This window comes from Erinaceus europaeus, chromosome X, assembly GCF_950295315.1.
Source record: "Erinaceus europaeus chromosome X, mEriEur2.1, whole genome shotgun sequence".
Taxonomy (NCBI): Eukaryota; Metazoa; Chordata; class Mammalia; order Eulipotyphla; family Erinaceidae; genus Erinaceus; species Erinaceus europaeus.
Window position 1 is genome coordinate 17,204,019 of NC_080185.1, and position 18,984 is coordinate 17,223,002.

An 18,984-nucleotide genomic window follows, 5' to 3' on the forward strand; every position below is an offset into this window, starting at 1 on the left:
ATGGTATAGTATATCTGATGCTCATATCAGAAAGGGAAAAATTACACTCGTAGATACCCATCTGCCTCGCAACAGGATTTAGGACTCAAAACAAAGCCCAGTTTTATTTGAGGCTGCCACACCAGCAATTGGGAACTCTCAAAGAGATGATTGCTAAAAGTGAGCACCATTGTTAAAAATTTGAGGCTGTAAACATAATAGAGTTTCTGGCAAAGGATTGTTTATAAACATTCTTGATATGGTTTGGGAAAAAAAATCTTCTTGGAAGAAAGTGGGAGGGTCTGGAGCCATTATCTAGTTAGCAATTTGCATTAGAGTTAATTGAGTGGATTCTTTTGAGCACAGATTTGGGATTGCCTGTTGGAAGGTTAAGAGATCAAGCAGAGAATACCAGAAATGCTCTTCTACTGCATAGAGCTTCAGTTAGATTCTACCTTGGGTCTGAATAGCACCTGGTCCCTGGTGTTTGTTCAACATGAATTACTTGAATAAGTGAATGAGTGAGTGAGTGAGTGAGTGAGTGAGTGAGTGAATGAATGAATGACTGAATGAATAGGAGGGACCATCTTGGAGTCTGTTTCCTCATTGGCAACAAACCTTGGATGATTGATGTTGAGGCTAGACTAAGTGCTTGGCAAATTATAACTGTTCCTAGTTACTTACATTATTATTCCTTTGTTGTTGTTTGTTTTGTTTTTAGATAGAGACAGAAGGAGAGGGAGGGAGAGAGAGAACAGAATTTCCTTCAGTGCTGTGGGAGCTGGGCTCAAATCCGGGTGGTGCACATGGTGAAGCAACACACTATGCCAGTGAGCTCTGTGCTTTCATATTCGTGGCAACAATGGGTGATTTTCTGAGGAAGAGACCAAGAGACCATGTCTTTCTGGCTGACATTTCCTTTGCTCTGGTGACCTTTCTATTTTCATTTGTTTTCCTCTTTGCCTCTTATTTTTAGGAAAGCATGAGAATAGACAGGTTTGTCCTTTTTTGGGGGGGCAAGGTGTATAAGAGATCAAGCTCGGGGCCACATACATGTTAGGTATATGCCCTGCCCTTGAGCTCCATCCATTTCTGTCCAAGGTATTTTCTCCTTTAAGTATTTTAGTTGCCAGGACTCTGCACAGCTTAGACTGCATGGCACATGTGCATGGCAGGACCCAGAGCTTATATTCTGCTGTCTGTGAGCAGAGATTCCAGGGAAGGGGTGTATGTATGCAAGGCAGTGTTATTGTAGTGAAGTCTGAGGACTAGAATGATTGTGGTTATGTCCCAGAATCTGGATCACAAATGCTCTCAATAAAATGAGAATGATTGTAGATAGCAGTGCACTTAACTTTCTAAACAATCATTTCCTCCATGGACATTTTAATAAACTCAGGACAATTTAAAGTCTCTGGAATGGTAACACAGACTCCCATCGTGAAGGGATAGACACTTAAAGAGAAGAATAAGAAAGGCCATGAATTCCATCTACATGCTTGCTTGCCTTCTCCAGACCCCTTTCCATCTAACTTAGGTCCTTTTTCAAACGCTTCTGGTGATGGGGAAGGGTTTCTGTGCCTACCATGGCAGTCACTTCATCTACAGATCCTTCTTCATATGTTGTTGTAGGTTTTTGTTTATCTTCTCTGTCTGAGAGAAACCAACCATCCCATCAACTATCCTTCAGCCATAACAGCCATTCATTCATCCATCCATCCATCCATCCATCCATCCATCCATCCATCCATCCATCCGACCAACAAAGGAGTATCTGGCTTGACAGTGTTGGGGACTAAATATGCCGCACCCAAAAGGGGCGGCAGTGTATGTATGTGTGTTTGTTGGGGAGTATTGTAGTATGATTAAGCTCTAATATTTGACAAACTGATTTGATGCTAAGCCTCTCATTTATCCAGCCTCTCATTTATCCAGCATCTATCCACTACTTAGAATGACATCTGGCACATGGCATTCAATAACTGCTTGTTTAAAGAAGAGGATTAATGCAACATACATGCTTACAAACTAGAAAGGGCACCTTGGTCCAGTTGACAGTCACCAGCTCTGCAAATAACACACCTGTAAAGAGATCAACTATTGTCTGAAAACACACTACTTACTTCCACTTCTTTTAAGACACCGAAGTTTTTGTCTTTTAATTCTGAGCTTGTATCCTTGTGTACACAACTGTTGTCTATATTAGTGATGACTTTGCATGCCATGGTCACGGTAGTGAGAGCTTGTCGCTTTTGCTTCTTGGTTCGACATATGGTGGGAATGAATTTGCAAGCACTTTTCTGGTCCTAGGCTTTCTCTTATTCCCTGATTGTGTCTGATTATACAAACACAGGGACTTCAGCAGAGCTCTGAAATGAAGAGCTGTTCCATCTGGGTGTTTTTAAAGGTGCTTGTCAGATTATTTCGTGGGCCAGCGGTCTTGTTTTTTGACTTCTCAACCAGCCCTTTGGGGGCACTGCATTTAGCTTGCAGTTAGGAGGATGCCTGCCTTCCACTGGTAATTGGGTTCTCCGCTTGGGTCTGTTTGGCAAACCTCCTATCCAGTGTAAATCTGCTCAGTAAGGAACATGTTGTAATGTGGTTTGATTCAGTCCTTTCCTTTCTCATGCTCTCAAAGTGAAAGAGTTTAAAGGGTCAATGAGAGAAACATTGTAAGTGACATTTATGCTCCCTTTTTCATTCTCATAAGAGATCTGTGTGAGATTTCAAGAAGTTGACTGAAATTCAATGTCAGCTTTCTCTAGAAGTCAGTCTTTCCCCCATCTCTGCATTTTCTTTTTTTAAAAAATATTTATTTATTATTGGATAGAGACAGGGAGAAATCAAGACGGTTGGGGGAGTCAGAGAGGGAGAAAGACAAGAGACGCCTGCAGTTCTGCTTCACCACTTGTGAAGTTTTCCCCCTGCAGGTGGGGACCAGAGGATTGAACCCAGGTCCTTGTGCTCTGTAATGTGTGTGATATGGCATCACCTGGCCCCTGTCTACATTTTGAATAGCTGTCTCATCTTGCTTTTTTCTCTTTTTAATTTTTTTTTTATAAAAAGGAAACATTGACACAACCATAGGATAAGAGGGGTACAACTCCACACAACTCCCACCACCAGATCTTTGTATCCCATTCCCTCCCCTAATAGCTTTCCTATTTTTTAACCTTCTGGGGGTATGGATCCAAGGTCACTGTGGGATGCAGAAGGTGGAAGGTCTGACTTCTGTAATTGCTTCCCTGCTGAACATGGGCCTTGATAGGTCAATCCATACTCCCAGCCTGTCTCTCTCTTGCCCTAGTGGGGTGGGGCTCTGGGGAAGCAAAGCTCCAGGACACATTGGTGGGGTCGTCTGTCCAGGGAAGTCTGGTTGGCATCATGCTAGCATCTGGAAACTGGAGGTTGAAAAGAGAGTTAACATATAAAGCCAAACAAATTTTGACAAATCATGGACCTAAAGGCTAGAATAGTGCAGATGAAGAGTTGGGGGGGGTCTCTGTTTTGTAGATAGCTAGTAGGCATATTTTAGTTATATTCCAAAGGGCCTGTGGCTATATTAGTGTTTTTTTTTTGCCAGAGCCTTAAATCTGATATGCAGGTGGATCCTAATTATTGTCTGGGGAGATGTTGTCATGGCTGGCAGAAGGACCAGAAAGCTGGATCAGGGAAGAGAGTATCTCCCAAATATGGGAAAGGTGTATAAGTATTGTTGACTGTAAACCCCGTCGAGTTGATGTGATCTGGGGCCCATATTCAGCTTAGGAGCCTATGTGACCTCTGCACCCCTCTACAAGTGCAGAGCTCAAATTCTGTGGTCATAAGTAGCAATGTTCCAAGCTGCCCCAATATCAGAACCCATCTTTCTCAGGTGTAGCATAGAGTATATTGTCCAGCCTCCCTTCAGAGGATGGATCATTCTCTATTGTTATTAATTGAAGTTGAGGGCAAGGTCCTATGTGGGCCCACAAAGGGGTCTATTGTGTTGTTCCTGATAGAAATGACTGGTAACAATGGAGAGAGGGATTTATTTGAGGTCTAGGCACATCCTGTCTGTTTGGGAATCTCAGGACTCCCCGATTAGGGCCCAAGCTGATGGGGTGGCCGGATAGGATAGTGATTAAAGAGTCATAATTAAAATATGCCAGCCTCTTGCCCTTATTCAGCTTTTGCAGCCCTTGCTTTGCTAAGGTTGGCTTTGGAGTGAGTGAGAGAACTGTAATAGGAAGTAGGTGAGGAGGGTATCTAAGTCTAAGTAGACTATTTCATTATGAACTTTATACTGACTCACTGAAGACTATTGTGTACTTTTGCTTTCAGGTATATATTTTGCCCTAATTTATGGTTACATGTGAACATATGCTCTATCTTATGGGACCTGGTCTATATCTAGGTTTTGGGACTCTGTTAGGAAATGAACCACCTGGAATGGAATTAGAGAATCCTATGAAAGGAAAGGTCTCACCTGAGTAATGAGGCTGAAGGGTTGACATTCCTTGCCTGACGTCTCTGGACACAGTCTGAAGTGAAGCATGCTGAGGTGGTACTTGATGCGTTGATTAAATTGGGATTGGTGGATGCAATATCATTTGGTATGAATTGAGAGAAGCATGCAGGAAAGTGCACCCCACCCTAGAGGTTCCAGGACTGGGGGAAATATAGACTCTGTAGAAGAAGTGGGAGGTTCCTGCTGTCTTAGGATTTAAGAAGACTATCGATAGTTATTGCTATAATCTCATTATTTGGCAATTGGGTTAACTTTGAAATATCCCTTTGTTAGGACTTGCTGTATCATACACAACATCACCATAATTTATGTCCTTTGACATTATTTGTATATAGCTGTGCCACTGGTTGTTTCTGTTCTCCCTGGTCTAAGCTTTTAAGAAAGTCAACATATCAAAGACTCAGCCTACATACTAAAAAGACTCAGTCTGTGACTTAAAAAGTTTGAGATCAACAATAATAACTACAACAATAAAACAACAAGGGCAACAAAAGGGAATAAATAAATAAATAAAATACAAATTTAAAAAAAATTTTAAAAAAAGGGAGTCGGGCTGTAGCGCAGCAGGTTAAGCGCAGGTGGCGCAAAGCACAAGGACAGGCATAAAGATCCCGGTTCGAACCCCGGCTCCCCACTTGCAGGGGAGTCACTTCACAGGCGATGAAGCAGGTCTGCAGGTGTCTATCTTTCTCTCCTCCTCTCTGTCTTCCCCTCCTCTCTCCATTTCTCTCTGTCCTATCTAACAAGGACAACAACAATAATAACTACAACAATAAAACAGCAAGGGCAGCAAAAGGGAATAAATAAATTAAATAAATATTTAAAAAAAATTTTAAAAAAGTTTGAGACATTCACTCAAGTTTTCCCCTCTCATATTAATTAAATAGTGATTTATATAACTACAAATTGATAGGAGTGTACATAAATGCCATTCCCACCACCAAAAGACTGTCCCATCCCACCCCCCTCCTCCCTCCCACCGCCCCATGAAGCTGAGCATCCACCCTCACCCTCAACCCAGGGTTTTTACTTAGTGCCCTGCTCCAAATTCAGTCAGATCCTGCTTTGAGTTTCCCTTTCTGTTATTCTTTCTCAACTTCTGTTTATGAGTGGGATCATCCCATACTTATCTTTATCTTTCTTTATCTTTATCATGTTCCATGACAGCCTGGGTTCTTCTTTTTCTTTTCTTTCTTTTTTAAAGTCCTTTAAAAATTATTTATTGGGGGATTAATTTACATTTCATAGTAAATACAATATTTTGTACATAACATTTCTCAGTTTTCCACATAACAATACAACCCACACTAGGTCCTCTGTCATCCTTTTTGGACCTGTACTCTCCCCCCCACCCACCCCAGAGTCTTTTACTTTGGTCCAATACACCAACTCCAGTTCAGGTTCTACTTGTGTTTTCTCTTCTGATCTTGTTTTTCAACTTCTGCCTGAGAGTGAGATCATCCCATATTCACCCTTCTGTTTCTCACTTATTTCACTTAATATGATTTCTTCAAGCTCCATCCAAGATGGGCTGAAAATGGTGAAGTCATCATTTTTAATAGCTGAGTAGTATTCCACTGTGTATATAGACCACAACTTGCTCAGCCATTCATCTGTTGGACACCTGAGTTGCTTCCAGGGTTTGGCTATTACAAATTGCGCTGCAAAGAACATAGATATACACAAATCTTTTTGGATGGATGTGTTGGGTTCTTTAGGATATATCCCCAGGGGAGGAATTGCAGGATCATAGGATAGGTCCATTTCTATCCTTCTGAGAGTTCTCCAGACTGCTCTCCACAGGGGTTGGACCAATTCACATTCCCACCAGCAGTGCAGGAGGGTTCCTTTGACCCCACACCCTTTCCAGCATTTGCTGCTGCTACCTTTTCTGATGTATGACATTCTCACAGGAGTGAAGTGGTATCTCATTGTTGTCTTTATTTGTATTTCTCTGACAATCAGACTTGGACCACTTTTTCATGTGTTCCTTGATCTTTTGGGTCTCTTCTGTGGTGAATATTCTTTCCTCCGGAAGTCTCTTTTTTATGTTGATTTTTTAAATTTGCTTTTGTCCCCCCTTTTTTTCCCCTTGTTGGTTTTTTTAATTGTTGTTGACAGAGAGGGGAGAGAAAGATAGACGCCTGCAGACCTGCTTCACTGCCTGTGAAGCGACTCCCCTGCAGGTGGGGAGCTGGGGGCTCAAACTGGGATTCTTAGGCCGGTCCTTACGTTTCGCACCACCTGTGCTTAACCCACTGTGCTACCACCCAACTCCCAATTTCTTAATCTTTTTATGTTTTACATGGAAGGAGCTATCTGGAAGAGACAGCTTTTCCTACTGTCTAGTGTGGACCCCTTTATAATGCCCTTGGACAATCTTGACTCTGATAAGCCACATCCACGTGGTTTGATTTGAGGGGCACGGAGATGGGTAATAGGGTGTCATCCTGACACCACATGCGATGGGGTCTTTGAAAGCCTTTTGTGCTGGACAGCAAGTGGAAAGAGTCTGACTTTGCTAAGGGATATGTAACCACAGGTGTTAAAACCAACAGTCCTAAATAGCCTGATTTGATGACCTGCTTTCTTCAAAAAAGTCATCATGTCCATGGGCCAGCGGCTGGTAGTGGGCTTTGATTTGAGGCTCCTGTAGAGTTCACTAGAGTCGAACATTATAAACGAGATCTGAGACAACCGGTGCACATTGGGCCCGCAATGATCAAAGATGAGATCATATGCTGCCGTTCATTGAAACCCAACTTTTGTGGCAGGTGGCTTGCATTTGTGAGAATCTGTCGTGGTGCTCAGGTGACAGGGCAAGAAACCAAGGCCCAGAGATGCCGAGTAAGGTGTTCCTGTGTGCAGCCAGTAAATACAATAGGCTGATCTGACTCCCAGTTCCGATGCTCAGCTTCTTCACTGTGCGCTCTCTGATTCCCTTCCTCACTTATGAGGTGGCTTCGCTACACCTTCCTTGGGTTACTAGTAAAGATTCGAGAAAACAAAAACTGTTAAATGAGCTTTGTGATTGCTAATGAAGCTTCCCTCCTTTTGCCTTTGTTGCAGAAGTCGATTTGCTCCTCCGTATAAAGGACATCAGCCGTTTCTTAATGCAAGATGTTGCCTTCCTGTCTGGTAAGCAGATCTTCCCGTCGACTCCCACCAGAGCCACATGTGAATGGACCAGCAAAGTGGGTTTGGTCCTTGCTGTCTATGTGGCTTGAGAAACACTACTGAGAACATTTCATCTGTGGTGCATGAAACTGTTAAACTAATGGCTCTTAGGGATGGTTTCGTTGATGTTTTATGTTTGGAGATTTCATTTACAGAGAATCTTTATTTGCCTAAAATATGTGTTTTTTTGTGTTTCTATTTGTATATGACTTTAAAAAAGTGTGATGAAATACATGTTCACTTCAGAGACATTTGTCACATCCATACAGCTAGCCCCACCAGCACAGAACTGAATTTCTGTACCCATTCACACATAGTCACCAGGGCCCAGGTTCAAGTCCTGGCACCATATGGAGTAGTCCCTCTCTTTGTCTTCCTCTGTCTACCATCTGAATGAAAAAGTGGCCCCCAAACAGTGAAATAATAATTCTCCTCTACTCTGAAGAAAAAGTGAGAATATCAATCCATTCCTTCCTCCCCGCAGCCCCTGGCAACCACCATTCTATTTTCCTTTTCTTTCTTTATCTTTTTCCTCCAGGGCTCAGTGCCACCACTACAAATCCACTGCTCCTGGTGGCCATTTTTTTTTCCTTTTCCTTTATTTTTTCTTTTTAAAAATATTTTATTGGATAGAACAGAGAGAAATTGAGAGAGGAGATGGAGAGAGAAAGATAGACACCTGCAGACTTGCTTCACTGCTTGTGAAGCGTTCCCCGCAGGTGGGGAGCCGGGGTCTCAAGCCCAGATTCTTGCGTGGGTCCTGTGCTTTGTACTATATATGATTAACTGAGTGCACCACCACCCAGCCCTCTCATTGGATATTTTTTGGTATTTAACTATGGTAAAACACCCTCCTTTCTTGAAACTTCTTCAGATAGCCAGAAGTATTGCTTAAAGACAGATGTACTCTTAGGTTTTAGAGTGATTTGAGCTATGTCATGAAACATTTATGTTTATCATGTCAAACACTTAGGAAAGATTTAGCATTTCTTAGCTAAATAAATAAAGATTTTTATGACATAAAATGACCACTTGGGGGGGGGGGGCTGAATACAAGAAAACACCCAAATCCTTTGCAGTAGCTCAGGGATTTCTCCTAAATTGATAACCTCCATGCTCAGCTTACGAGCAAGCATTTACTTTTTAGGTGAACCTAATTGGATAGTTCCATCTGGCTTCTGCATTAATGATTGTAATTAGTAGTAATTGTGAGTTAGTGCTGACTTAATGAATGTGGGTTTATGTTTTGTTTTCTAAGTGTTATCCATGTGTGATAGCCCATCACTCTTGAGATTCAGAGATTTCATTGAAGCTCATCAGAGGTTTTCCAACTGTTCCAATAAAATCACCTTGCTGATCATGATAAAAAATCTTCTTACTCTCAAGTGATATTCTTTTTTTTAATCCAATTTCTATTTATTTATGTTGGATAGACACAGAGAAATTGAGAGGGAAGGTGGAGATAGAGAGGAGGAGAGAGACACACCTGCAGCCCCGTTGCACCATTTGTGCCGGGGCCTTTAACCTGGGTCCTTATTCACTGTGATGTGTGTGCTCAACCAGGTGTGCCACCATCTGGTCCTACTAGTGATATTATTATTTTTTAAATATTTATTTATTTATTCCCTTTTGTTGCCCTTGTTTTATTGTTGTGGTTATTATTATTGTTGTCGTCATTGTTGGATAGGACAGAGAGAAATGGAGAGAGGATGGGAAGACAGAGAGGGGGATTGAAAGATAGACACCTGCAGACCTGCTTCACCACCTGTGAAGTGACTCTTCTGCAGGTGGGGAGCCAGGGCTCAAACCGGGATCCTTACTCCGGTCCTTTCGCTTTGCGCCACCTGCGCTTAACCCCTGCGCTACAGCCTGACTCCCACTAGTGATATTCTTAACCTGATACTTTCTTTACCTAAAATGAGACCACTTCCTGTTGACTGACACTAGCTCTGGTATGCCATTTTCTATAATTTTACTTTTAATACATTTGAACTTCTACTTAGGTCTCTTCCTTCCCTTTCCTTTTTTTTTTTTTGACACCAGGGTTATTACTGGGGCTCGGTGCCAGCACTAGGAATCCACTGTTCCTGATGGCCATTTTTTCTTTTATGCTTGATAGGACAGAGAAAAATTGAGAGGGGAGAGGAGGGAGAAAGGGAGAAAGAGAGACAGACACCTGCAGACCTGCTTCACAACTAGTGAAGCTTCTCTCCTGCAAGTGGGGAGCAGGGACTCAAACCCGGATCCTTGTATATGGTAATATGTACACTTAATGAGGTGTGCCACCGCCTGGACCTTAATTAAGGTATATTTCTTATAGCAGTATAGAGTTTCCAATTACATGATTTCTGACTTTTAGTTGGCTGTCAAGATAATTGACATTTAATGTGATTTTTAAAAAAATATTTGTTCATTTATTCCCTTTTGTTTCTCTTGTTTTTTATCGTCGTAGTTATTATTGTTGTTGTTATTGATGTCGTCATTGTTGGATAGGACAGAGAGATATAGAGAGAGGAGGAGGAGAGAAAGATAGACACCTGCAGACCTGCTTCACCTCCTGTGAAGCAACTCCCCTGCATATGGGGAGCTGGGGGCTCGAACCGGGATCCTTACTCCCGTCCTTGCACTTTCCGCCACCTGTGCTTAACCTGTTGCGCTGCCGCCCGACTCCCAATGTGATTGTTTTTATGACCAGGTTTGATTCTACCAACTCATTTTCTTTCTGTTTGTTGCATTTGATTCTTTATTCCTTCCATTTTTGCTATTAGATTGAGGAATTATATCATTCCATTTGACCTCTGTGGACATTATCATGTTTTTAGTGTACTTGGAGTTTTTATATCCTCCCATGTTTTTATCTACTTAAATTCAACCAAATAGGATGATATGTCCTTGATACATTCAGCCAGGCAGTGATACGTTCAGTAGAGTAGACATGTTACTATGTGCAAGGACCCAGGTTCAAGCCCCTGGTCCCCACCTGCAGGGGTAAAACTTAATGAGTGGTGAAGCACTGCTGCAGTCCTCTCTCTCTCTCTCTCTCTTCCTTCCACTCTCAAATTTACTGTCTCTATCCAGTCAATCAATAAATCAATCAAATAGTTAAAAAAAAAACAATCCAAATAGGAATTACAAATCCACCTCTGAGAATTTGTTAGCGAGCTAATAGAATTTCCTTGTGTCACCCTTCAGCTTCCTCCTAGAGGGATCCTCCAGTTTCCATTTGCACCAAGTACTGACTGAGGTCCTACTTTGTGTCCCGCAAAGCTGGCTGTCGAGTAGAGTCAAGGCTATGCTTATGTGAGACTCATCTCAACAGTTCTTCTACTTCAGACAGCATAGGAGCCTATGGAGTGTGATGCGCACTGATTTCCTTCTGTCTTTACGAGCTTTTTGTTTTTTAAATTGTGATGCATAGTGGTTTACAAGACTGTAAGCTTACAGTGTATAGCTCCACAGCACAGCCACCACCTCCTAACCGTAACCACCACAGTTCTCACGATGTCTTAGAAGCAGTTTGCTGCTGCTAATTCTTCAGCTCCTCTTTCCCTCTCCTCCTCCTTCTCCCTCACCCCCTCTCTCCTCTCCCCCCTCCCTCCCACTTCTCCTCCTCCCTCTCATATCAGTTCTCTACATTCCACATATGAGTGAAACCGTTTGGTAGCGGTCTTTCATGAAACTCTTTATGTATTTCCTAAGCACAGTCGCCTCCAGTTCCATTCATTTTGTCCCAGAGGACACAATATAATCCTTTTTGATTGCAGAGTAGTATTCCATGGAATGTATATCCCATAACTTCTTTAGCCAGTCCTCTGTTAATGGGCATTTAGGTTACTTCCACTCTGGCTATTGTGAATAATGCAGCTATGAGCATAGGGGCACTATGTCCCTTCTAATTAGTGTTTGAGTGTCCACTGGATAAATGCTAAAGAGTGGTCTCGCTGAATCAGCGAGGAGGTAAGTCCATTTTTATTTAAAGACTCTCCATACAGTTTTCCAAAAGGGCTGCATCAGTTTGCATTCCTACCAACAGTGCACACTGAATTTTAAGCCACTGAGATCTTTATTCTTTCTGCATCAGTAAGATTCCTATACAATTGTTGTAGTTGCTATTACCATGAGTACTCCTGAAACAGTAAATAGCTGTTAGACATCAGTTATTTCTTACAACCTGTATCCTGCTCTCTTCCATGCTTACCATGACCATACGGTCGATTTTATTAAGATTTCCACTTACTCTCAAACTGTCAAGAACCTATTTTGAATTTAGGCTCATAGAATTGGAATAGAAGCAGTTATAGCCCAATATCCTGAAAATGTCCTCTGACTTCTCCTTTCTTTCTCTTCTTTTATTCTCTCTGCCCTGTAATCTTCCCTCCATTTAGAAATCTCTCTCTCTCTTTCTTTCCCTTTCCTTCCTCCCTTCCTTTCTTTCTTCCCCTCCAGGGTTAATGATGGGGCTCAGTGCCAGCATGATGAATCCACTGCTCCTGGCAGCCATTTTTCTTTTCTTTTCTTTTCTTTCCTTTTCTCTTCTTTTTTTTTTTCTTTTTTATTAGGTAGAGCAGAGAGAAATTAAAAGAGAAGGGGAGAGAGAGAGGGAGAGAGAAAGACAGACACCTGCAGACCTCTTTCACTGCTTGTGAAGTGTCTCCCCTGCAGGTAGGTAGGTGGGGGCTCGAACCCAGATCCTTGTGCGGGGTCCTTGCACTTAGTACTATGTACACTGAACCAGGTACACCACCACCGAGCCCCTTCATTATCGAAACCTAACCAGAAGCATGGTGCCATTTGGGTTTATGTGGAAATCATTGTCCTTTTAGAAGTTATATTGGCCTCAAACTTTATTATTATTAGCCCCTTTAAATCTAGCCCCTCTTTCTTGTGTTGTAGTTCACATTCTTCCCTGCCCCTTTATCGGGGGGATTCATGATTTACAGTTGGCAGTAAAATACAGTGGTTGGTACATGTATAACGTTTCTCAGTTTTCTGTATAACACTCTAACCCCTATCTAGTACTCCTGCGCTATCATGTTCCAGGACCCGAACACTCCCTCCCACCCTGCCCATCCCGGAGTCCTTTACGTTGGTGCAATACACCAAGTTCATATTCTTAACTCAGTTTTTTTTTTAATGTTTTAGGTGGCCAAGGAAGGGATAATACTTGGATCATTACATTTCCAGAAAATTGTCATTTTAGATGTATACCAGAAGACGTTCTGGCGAAAGTGCTGATTTACTTGACATCTATTGTGTGGTAAAGCATTTTGTTACATTTGTAGAAAAAAATGTTTTTACATCATCTGCCCGTTTGAATGTAGTAACAAGGAAATGGCTTTTTAGTGTAGCTACTATAAACATATGATGGTATAAATTAGTTATATAGATAAATAATATTCACATTCAGAGTAGATGATTTAGAAAGGGAAGCTCACAGCTATGTTAATGTCAAGGACCTATGAAAACAGTACTAGAAGTATTTGTCCCCATGAAGGAGAACGTAGGTCAGAAATAACGTTTGTACATAAATCCTTTTAACTGACCTAAAAGCAAATCTTATCAGCCAAGAGTCAGGACAGCTGTTCTCTGTACCATCCAAGGATAATACAGGAGGATTGAAGGTTAAAGAAACCCAAAAGTGATACGGGAATATATTGAGAGGAACTTAATATTGAAGATCATCTAGAATTATAATACTTTAAAGAACAAAGTTTTAAAAACTTAAAGATTTTATTTAGGTTGCAGGATTTTTTTTTTCTTTTCCCTCCTCTCCCGTCAGAGCACTGCTCAGCTCTGGTTTATAATGGTGCTGGGGATTGAACCCAAGACCTTTCTTGCTTTAGACATGGAGTTCTTTTTTACATAACCATTATGCTATCTCCCCAGCTCCTGAAGACAGTTTTAGGGTGGATGCTGTGGATTGAACCCAGCCAGGGTCTCATATCTAAAGCATGCTCTCAACCACCATGTTGCCTCCTCAACCCAATATGAAGGGAACTTGTTTCAGATTTATTTATTTAAATGTTTTTATTGATCTATTAATGGATAGAGAATGAGAGAAATTGAGAGAAACAAAGTGACACCTGCAACCCTGCTTCACTACTTGTGAAGCTTGCACCCTGCAGGTGTGGACCAGGGGCTTGAACCTGGATCCTTGTGCACTGTAATGTGTGTGCTTAATCAGAGGCACCACTGCCTGGCCCCATTATTTGTTTATTTATTTTGAGAGAGACCAGAGCACAACTTAGGTAGCACAACCTTTGACCTCTGGGGACTCAGGCATGCAAGTTCTGTGCTTTGACAGACGGAGCTATCTCCCTGTCCCGAAGACCAAGATTTAGGGGGCAAGTTTTTTCCAGTTCTTCATCTTGAAAACTAAGGGGGCACAGATCTTGGATGGTAACATTGTGAAGTGTCTCATGAACAAAGATGAAATCCAAATCCGAGCAAAAACAAGTTTACAGTGTGTCCTTTGAAGCTTGAAAGTGATTTTTTGAGGTTAAAGAAAAGCTGTCTTATCCATGAGTCTGCCTTCCTTCAAGGATCAGACAACAAGAGAAACACACTGAACTGGCTCTTTTTTTGAACGAGTGGGCACATCTTGGTTTTTAATGGTCTGCCTGGAGAAGTCAGAGCTGGTGCTGTATGCGGATCAACTGCAGACCCAGGGCTGCAGAAGCCCAGATATATCCTAGTCACCTGTCTGCTTTGCACCATTACTTTCCTACTTCAAATACTGATTGGAATGCTGAAAGAAATTTTGTTTGTTTGGTTTTTGATAGGCCTTTATGCCTACAAGCTTTCTCTGCTTCTGGCCGACCCCTCCCCCCCGAGTTAGATAGAAAGAGGATGCGAGATAGAGATGGAGAGAGACAGAGAAGAGACATCGCAGCACTGCTGCACTGCTTGCGAAGCTTCCCCCTTGCATGGTGCTCCCAGGTGGTGAAGTGGGGCTCAAAGTCAGGTCCTTAGTATACTTAAGTTTGGATTGTACTGGGTGAACTATTTCTCATTCCCCAAATTTTCTTTCTTTTTTTGAAATAAATATAATAATTACTTATTAGTGGATAGAGACAGAGAGCAATTGAGAGCAAAGAGGAGGTAGGGAGGGAAAAAGACAGAGAGACACTTGCAGCCCTGCTTCACCACTCCTGAACTTTCCCTCTGCAGGTGGGGACCAGGGACTTGAACCCGGGTCCTTGTACACTGTAATGTGAGCACTTAACCACCTGCACCACCTCCTGGCCCCTCCCCAAATTTTCTTTATTTATGTATTTATTTGTGGAACCAGGTGTAGTTTCATGGTTTTAGGCCACTTTTTGATTAAGACAGAGAGATAGACAGGCAGGGTGGGGGCTAGATAGTATAATGGTTGGGAGTCCGGCAGTAGCACAGCGGCTTAAGTGCACGTGGTGCAAAGCGCAAGGACCGGCTGAAGGATCCCGGTTTGAGCCCCCGGCTCCCCACCCGCAGGGGAGTTGCTTCACAAGTGGTGAAGTAGGTCTGCAGGTGTCTGTCTTTCTCTCCCTCTCTCTGTCTTCCCCTCCTCCCTCCATTTCTCTCCGTCCTATCCAACAACAACAACATAAATAACAACAATAACTACAACAAGTGCACCAAAAGGGAAAAAATAAATAAATATTAAAAATTTTTTAAAAAGATAGCATAATGGCTATGCAAAGAGACTCTTATGCCTTAGGCTTCAAAATCCCAGGTTCAATGCCATGCACTACCATAAACCAGAGCTGATCAGTGCTATGATAGAGAGGGGGAGTGGGAGGACAGAGATTGGGGGAGAGAAAGTAAAGAACCAGAGTTTTCTCCATTGCCATGGGACTTCCATGTGGTAATGGCGTAGAATTTGGGTCTTGCATATGGCAATGTAGAGAGCCTACCCAGTGAGTGGTCTCTCTGGCTCCAAACAAACAAACAAAACTTTTTTGTTTTGCTAGTGCACACTGAAATATGTAATATAGTTGTTTTACTAAGAAGCGCTTTGTAATCATTTCCTAAATCCAAGCTTGGGTTCAGTCAGGACAGCAAAGACATAAACTATTGGGTTGTGGAAAAAGCCAGGACGTATTTTTCTATGTTTTTTTTTTTCCTATGCAAAAACACGTCCTCACTTTTCAGGCAACCCCAATACAAGGTCAGAGTACGAACTGACATATTGACTTCAGGTTATTACTAAGAAACACATGTTTCTTTTGTATCTTGCAGGCAAGATGGAGTTGTTCCCCGGTTTACCATCATTCTGGATCGAAGATTGGATACTTGGTCCTCTCTTAAAATCTCTCTCCAGAAAATCTCAGTAAGTAGCAGCACTCTCTGCAGTATCATCTCCCCCCCCCCCATTTCCCGTTCTCTCTGTTCTGGGGTGTGGGTTATGCTATAATTTATGGAGGCTATAGAAACAGGGTGATGGCTGGGAAAGGAAGTAGAAGGAGAGTTGGGAGTGGAGATCAAGGTAAGCAGTGAGACCCCAAATAAAATCACATGGGGAGAATGAGTAGAGCAAGGCAAGTATTAATGGAAATTCTTTCTCTTTCTTTCTTTCTTTCTTTCTTTTTTTTAAATAGAAATAACTTTTCAAAACTTGTTTTAAAATTTTTAAATAATTTTTATTTTATTATTGGATAGAGTCAGAGAGAATTTGAGAAGAGGGGGAGATAGAGAGGGAAAGAGACCGAGAGACACCTGCAAGCCTGCTTCACCACTTGTGAAAGATTTCCCCCTGCAGGTGCATGAACCCAGGTCCTTGTACACCATAATGTGTGCATTTAACCAGGTGCACCACTGCCTGGATCCAGAAATAACTCGTGCTCATTGTATATGGGGAAGTGTAAATAAGAACGTTTAAAACAGGGGAGTAGGGCTGTAGCGCAGCGGGTTAAGCGCAGGTGGCGCAAAGCACAAGGACTGGCATAAGGATCCCGGTTCGAACCCCGGCTCCCCACCTGCAGGGGAGTTGCTTCACAGGCAGTGAAGCAAGTCTGCAGGTGTCTATCTTTCTCTCCTCCTCTCTGTCTTCCCCTCCTCTCTCCATTTCTCTCTGTCCTATCCAACAACGACGACAACAACAATAATAACTATAACAATAAAACAACAAGGGCAACAAAAGGGAATAAATAAATAAAATAAAAAAAGAAAGTTTAAAACAATAGTAAGTAACCCAACTATCCAGCGATCAGTGCTTTTTACATTTTTTGAAGTTGCCACCAGAGTTATCACAGGGGCTCAGTGTCTGCACTACCGATCAACTGCTCTCAGTGACCTTTTCTTCCTTTAAAAAAATTATTTGGTTACTTTTGTTAGATAGGGCAGATAAATTGAGAGGGGGAGGGAAAGACAGAGAGGGTGAGAGACAGAGAGATGCCTACCAGTACTGCTTCAATTCTTGTGAAGCTTTCCTCCTCCAGGTGGGAGCAGGGCTTTAGACGTGGGTCCTTGCCCATGGTAACGTGTGCATGCAACTGGATACACCACTTCCTGGCCCCTAGCACTTTTTGGTTTTTTGGAGGGATGCTGGGGAAATGAACCCAGGGCCTTGCACACATGCAATACCACCTGAGTGTTCTCTCTAGGTGGATTCTTTCACTCTTGTGTTAAGAAAGAGACAGGTTGACAGGTTCAGGCCCTGGAAAACGACATCAGAGGCCCTTGAGGGGGTTGAATTGTTATGTGGGCGACTTCCATCTTCCAAGAATCTGACAGAGACTGCAGTTCCCCTGAAAGAGGCAATATAAGAAGTTCTGGGGGCTGGTAGAGAGTACATGTTACGATGCACAAGGGTCCAGGTTCAAGCCCAAGATCCCCACCTGCAGGGGCAAAAACTTCTCAAGTGATGAGACAGGTCTCTCTCTCTCTCTCTCTATCTATCTATCTCTGCCTCCCTATCCTCTCTCAATTTCTCTGTCTCTATCCAAAGTAAGTAAAGTAAAATGTAAGAGAAAAAAAGAAACACAGATCCTGCCCACAGCCCAAGCACACCCTTTCACAGAGGTGGGCTCCCCTGGGCCTAGTGGCAAGTCTGCTGCACACCTTTTCTGGGAGAGGAGGGAGGCGAGGAGCTTGCAGATTCTGAGCGCTGTCTGTGGAAGTACCTGGTGGCCAACTTCCTCTAGCAGACCAGAGTCACTGGAAAGCAATAGATCCCCCCACCCCCGTAGACCAGCATCATGGAGCACCTGAACATTTAGCTCTCTGCCTCCTGACTCATATGGGAGGCCACGCCCGTGAAAGGAACTTGTTTTCATTCTGAAGGGGGAGACACAGATCTGGACTGTTGAATTTTAGAACCTGTTGAATTTTAGAACTGGTCTCCTTCTTCTCCCTCCCCCTCCCTCTTTCTCTCCCTCCCCCTCCCTCCTCTCCCTCCTCCCTACTTCCCTCCTCCTCCTTCCTCTCCCTCCTCCTTCCTCCTCTTCTCTCCCTGCTCCCTCCTCCCCCTCCCCTCCCCCTTCTATTGCTGGGGCTTTACCACTCTGGGCTGATTTTTTTTTTTTTCAAATAGAAAGAGACAGACGGGGGAATGGGAAGATGCACTTTTTGAGGTTCTATTTTTTGTTAGCGATTTAATATTGATTTACAATATTGTAAGGGGTATAATTGTAATAGGGGTGCAATTCCATACAATTTTCACCACCAGAGTTCTGTATCCCCATCCCCTCCATTGGAAACTATGCTAGTTTTCCCAAGGTCACAGATACAGGTTGACAATTATTTCTATAATTATATATATATATATATATTTGTCCGTTTTTTCCCCTATGGTCCTGCCTTCTCTTCCTTTCTGAGTCACCCATATACCTGTTACAACTTTCGAACGTCCTTCCGTTTTTTTTTTTTTTCTCTTCTTCTCTTTCTGGGTCTTGATGGAATTGGAGTTCAGCACTCACTGGTCATCTTCCCCTAGCATTTCTCCCCCTCAGCGAGTATGGGCCAAAATGATTTCTTGGGTGCAGAAGGTGGAAGGTCTGGCTTCTGTAATTGCTTCCCTTGCTGAACACGGGCATTGACTGATTGATCCACCTCCCACCCCAGGGTCTTTTACTTTGGTGCAATATACCAAATCCAGTTCAAGTTCTGCTTTGTGTTTTCTTATTTTTCAACCTCTTCTTTTTTAAATTTATTATTGGTGGTTTAATAATGATTGAATATTCTTGCACTCACATGGTAAAGAAAATGAGATCATTATTTTTGTTCACACCCAGCATGCATTTTTTCCTAGTTTTTTTTTTTTTTAGCAAGTCAGGAAAGTTGTTGTTTTGTTTATTGCTTTCGTAGAGGTGTTTAATCATAAGCAGTGGAGAGAAAAG

General features: G+C 42.5%; 1 protein-coding gene across 2 annotated transcripts in view; it reads left to right on the forward strand.

Moving 5' to 3' along the window:
• The window catches only part of MCF2 (MCF.2 cell line derived transforming sequence), a 157,829-nt gene that overhangs the window by 48,539 nt on the left and 90,306 nt on the right, over nt 1-18,984 (forward strand). For both annotated transcript variants that reach the window (XM_016190482.2, XM_060183183.1), the window contains exons 3-5: nt 7,559-7,627; nt 12,809-12,923; nt 15,887-15,977. In XM_016190482.2, coding sequence (XP_016045968.2) covers nt 7,559-7,627; nt 12,809-12,923; nt 15,887-15,977 — 275 coding nt within the window. The remainder of the gene's footprint in view (nt 1-7,558; nt 7,628-12,808; nt 12,924-15,886; nt 15,978-18,984) is intronic.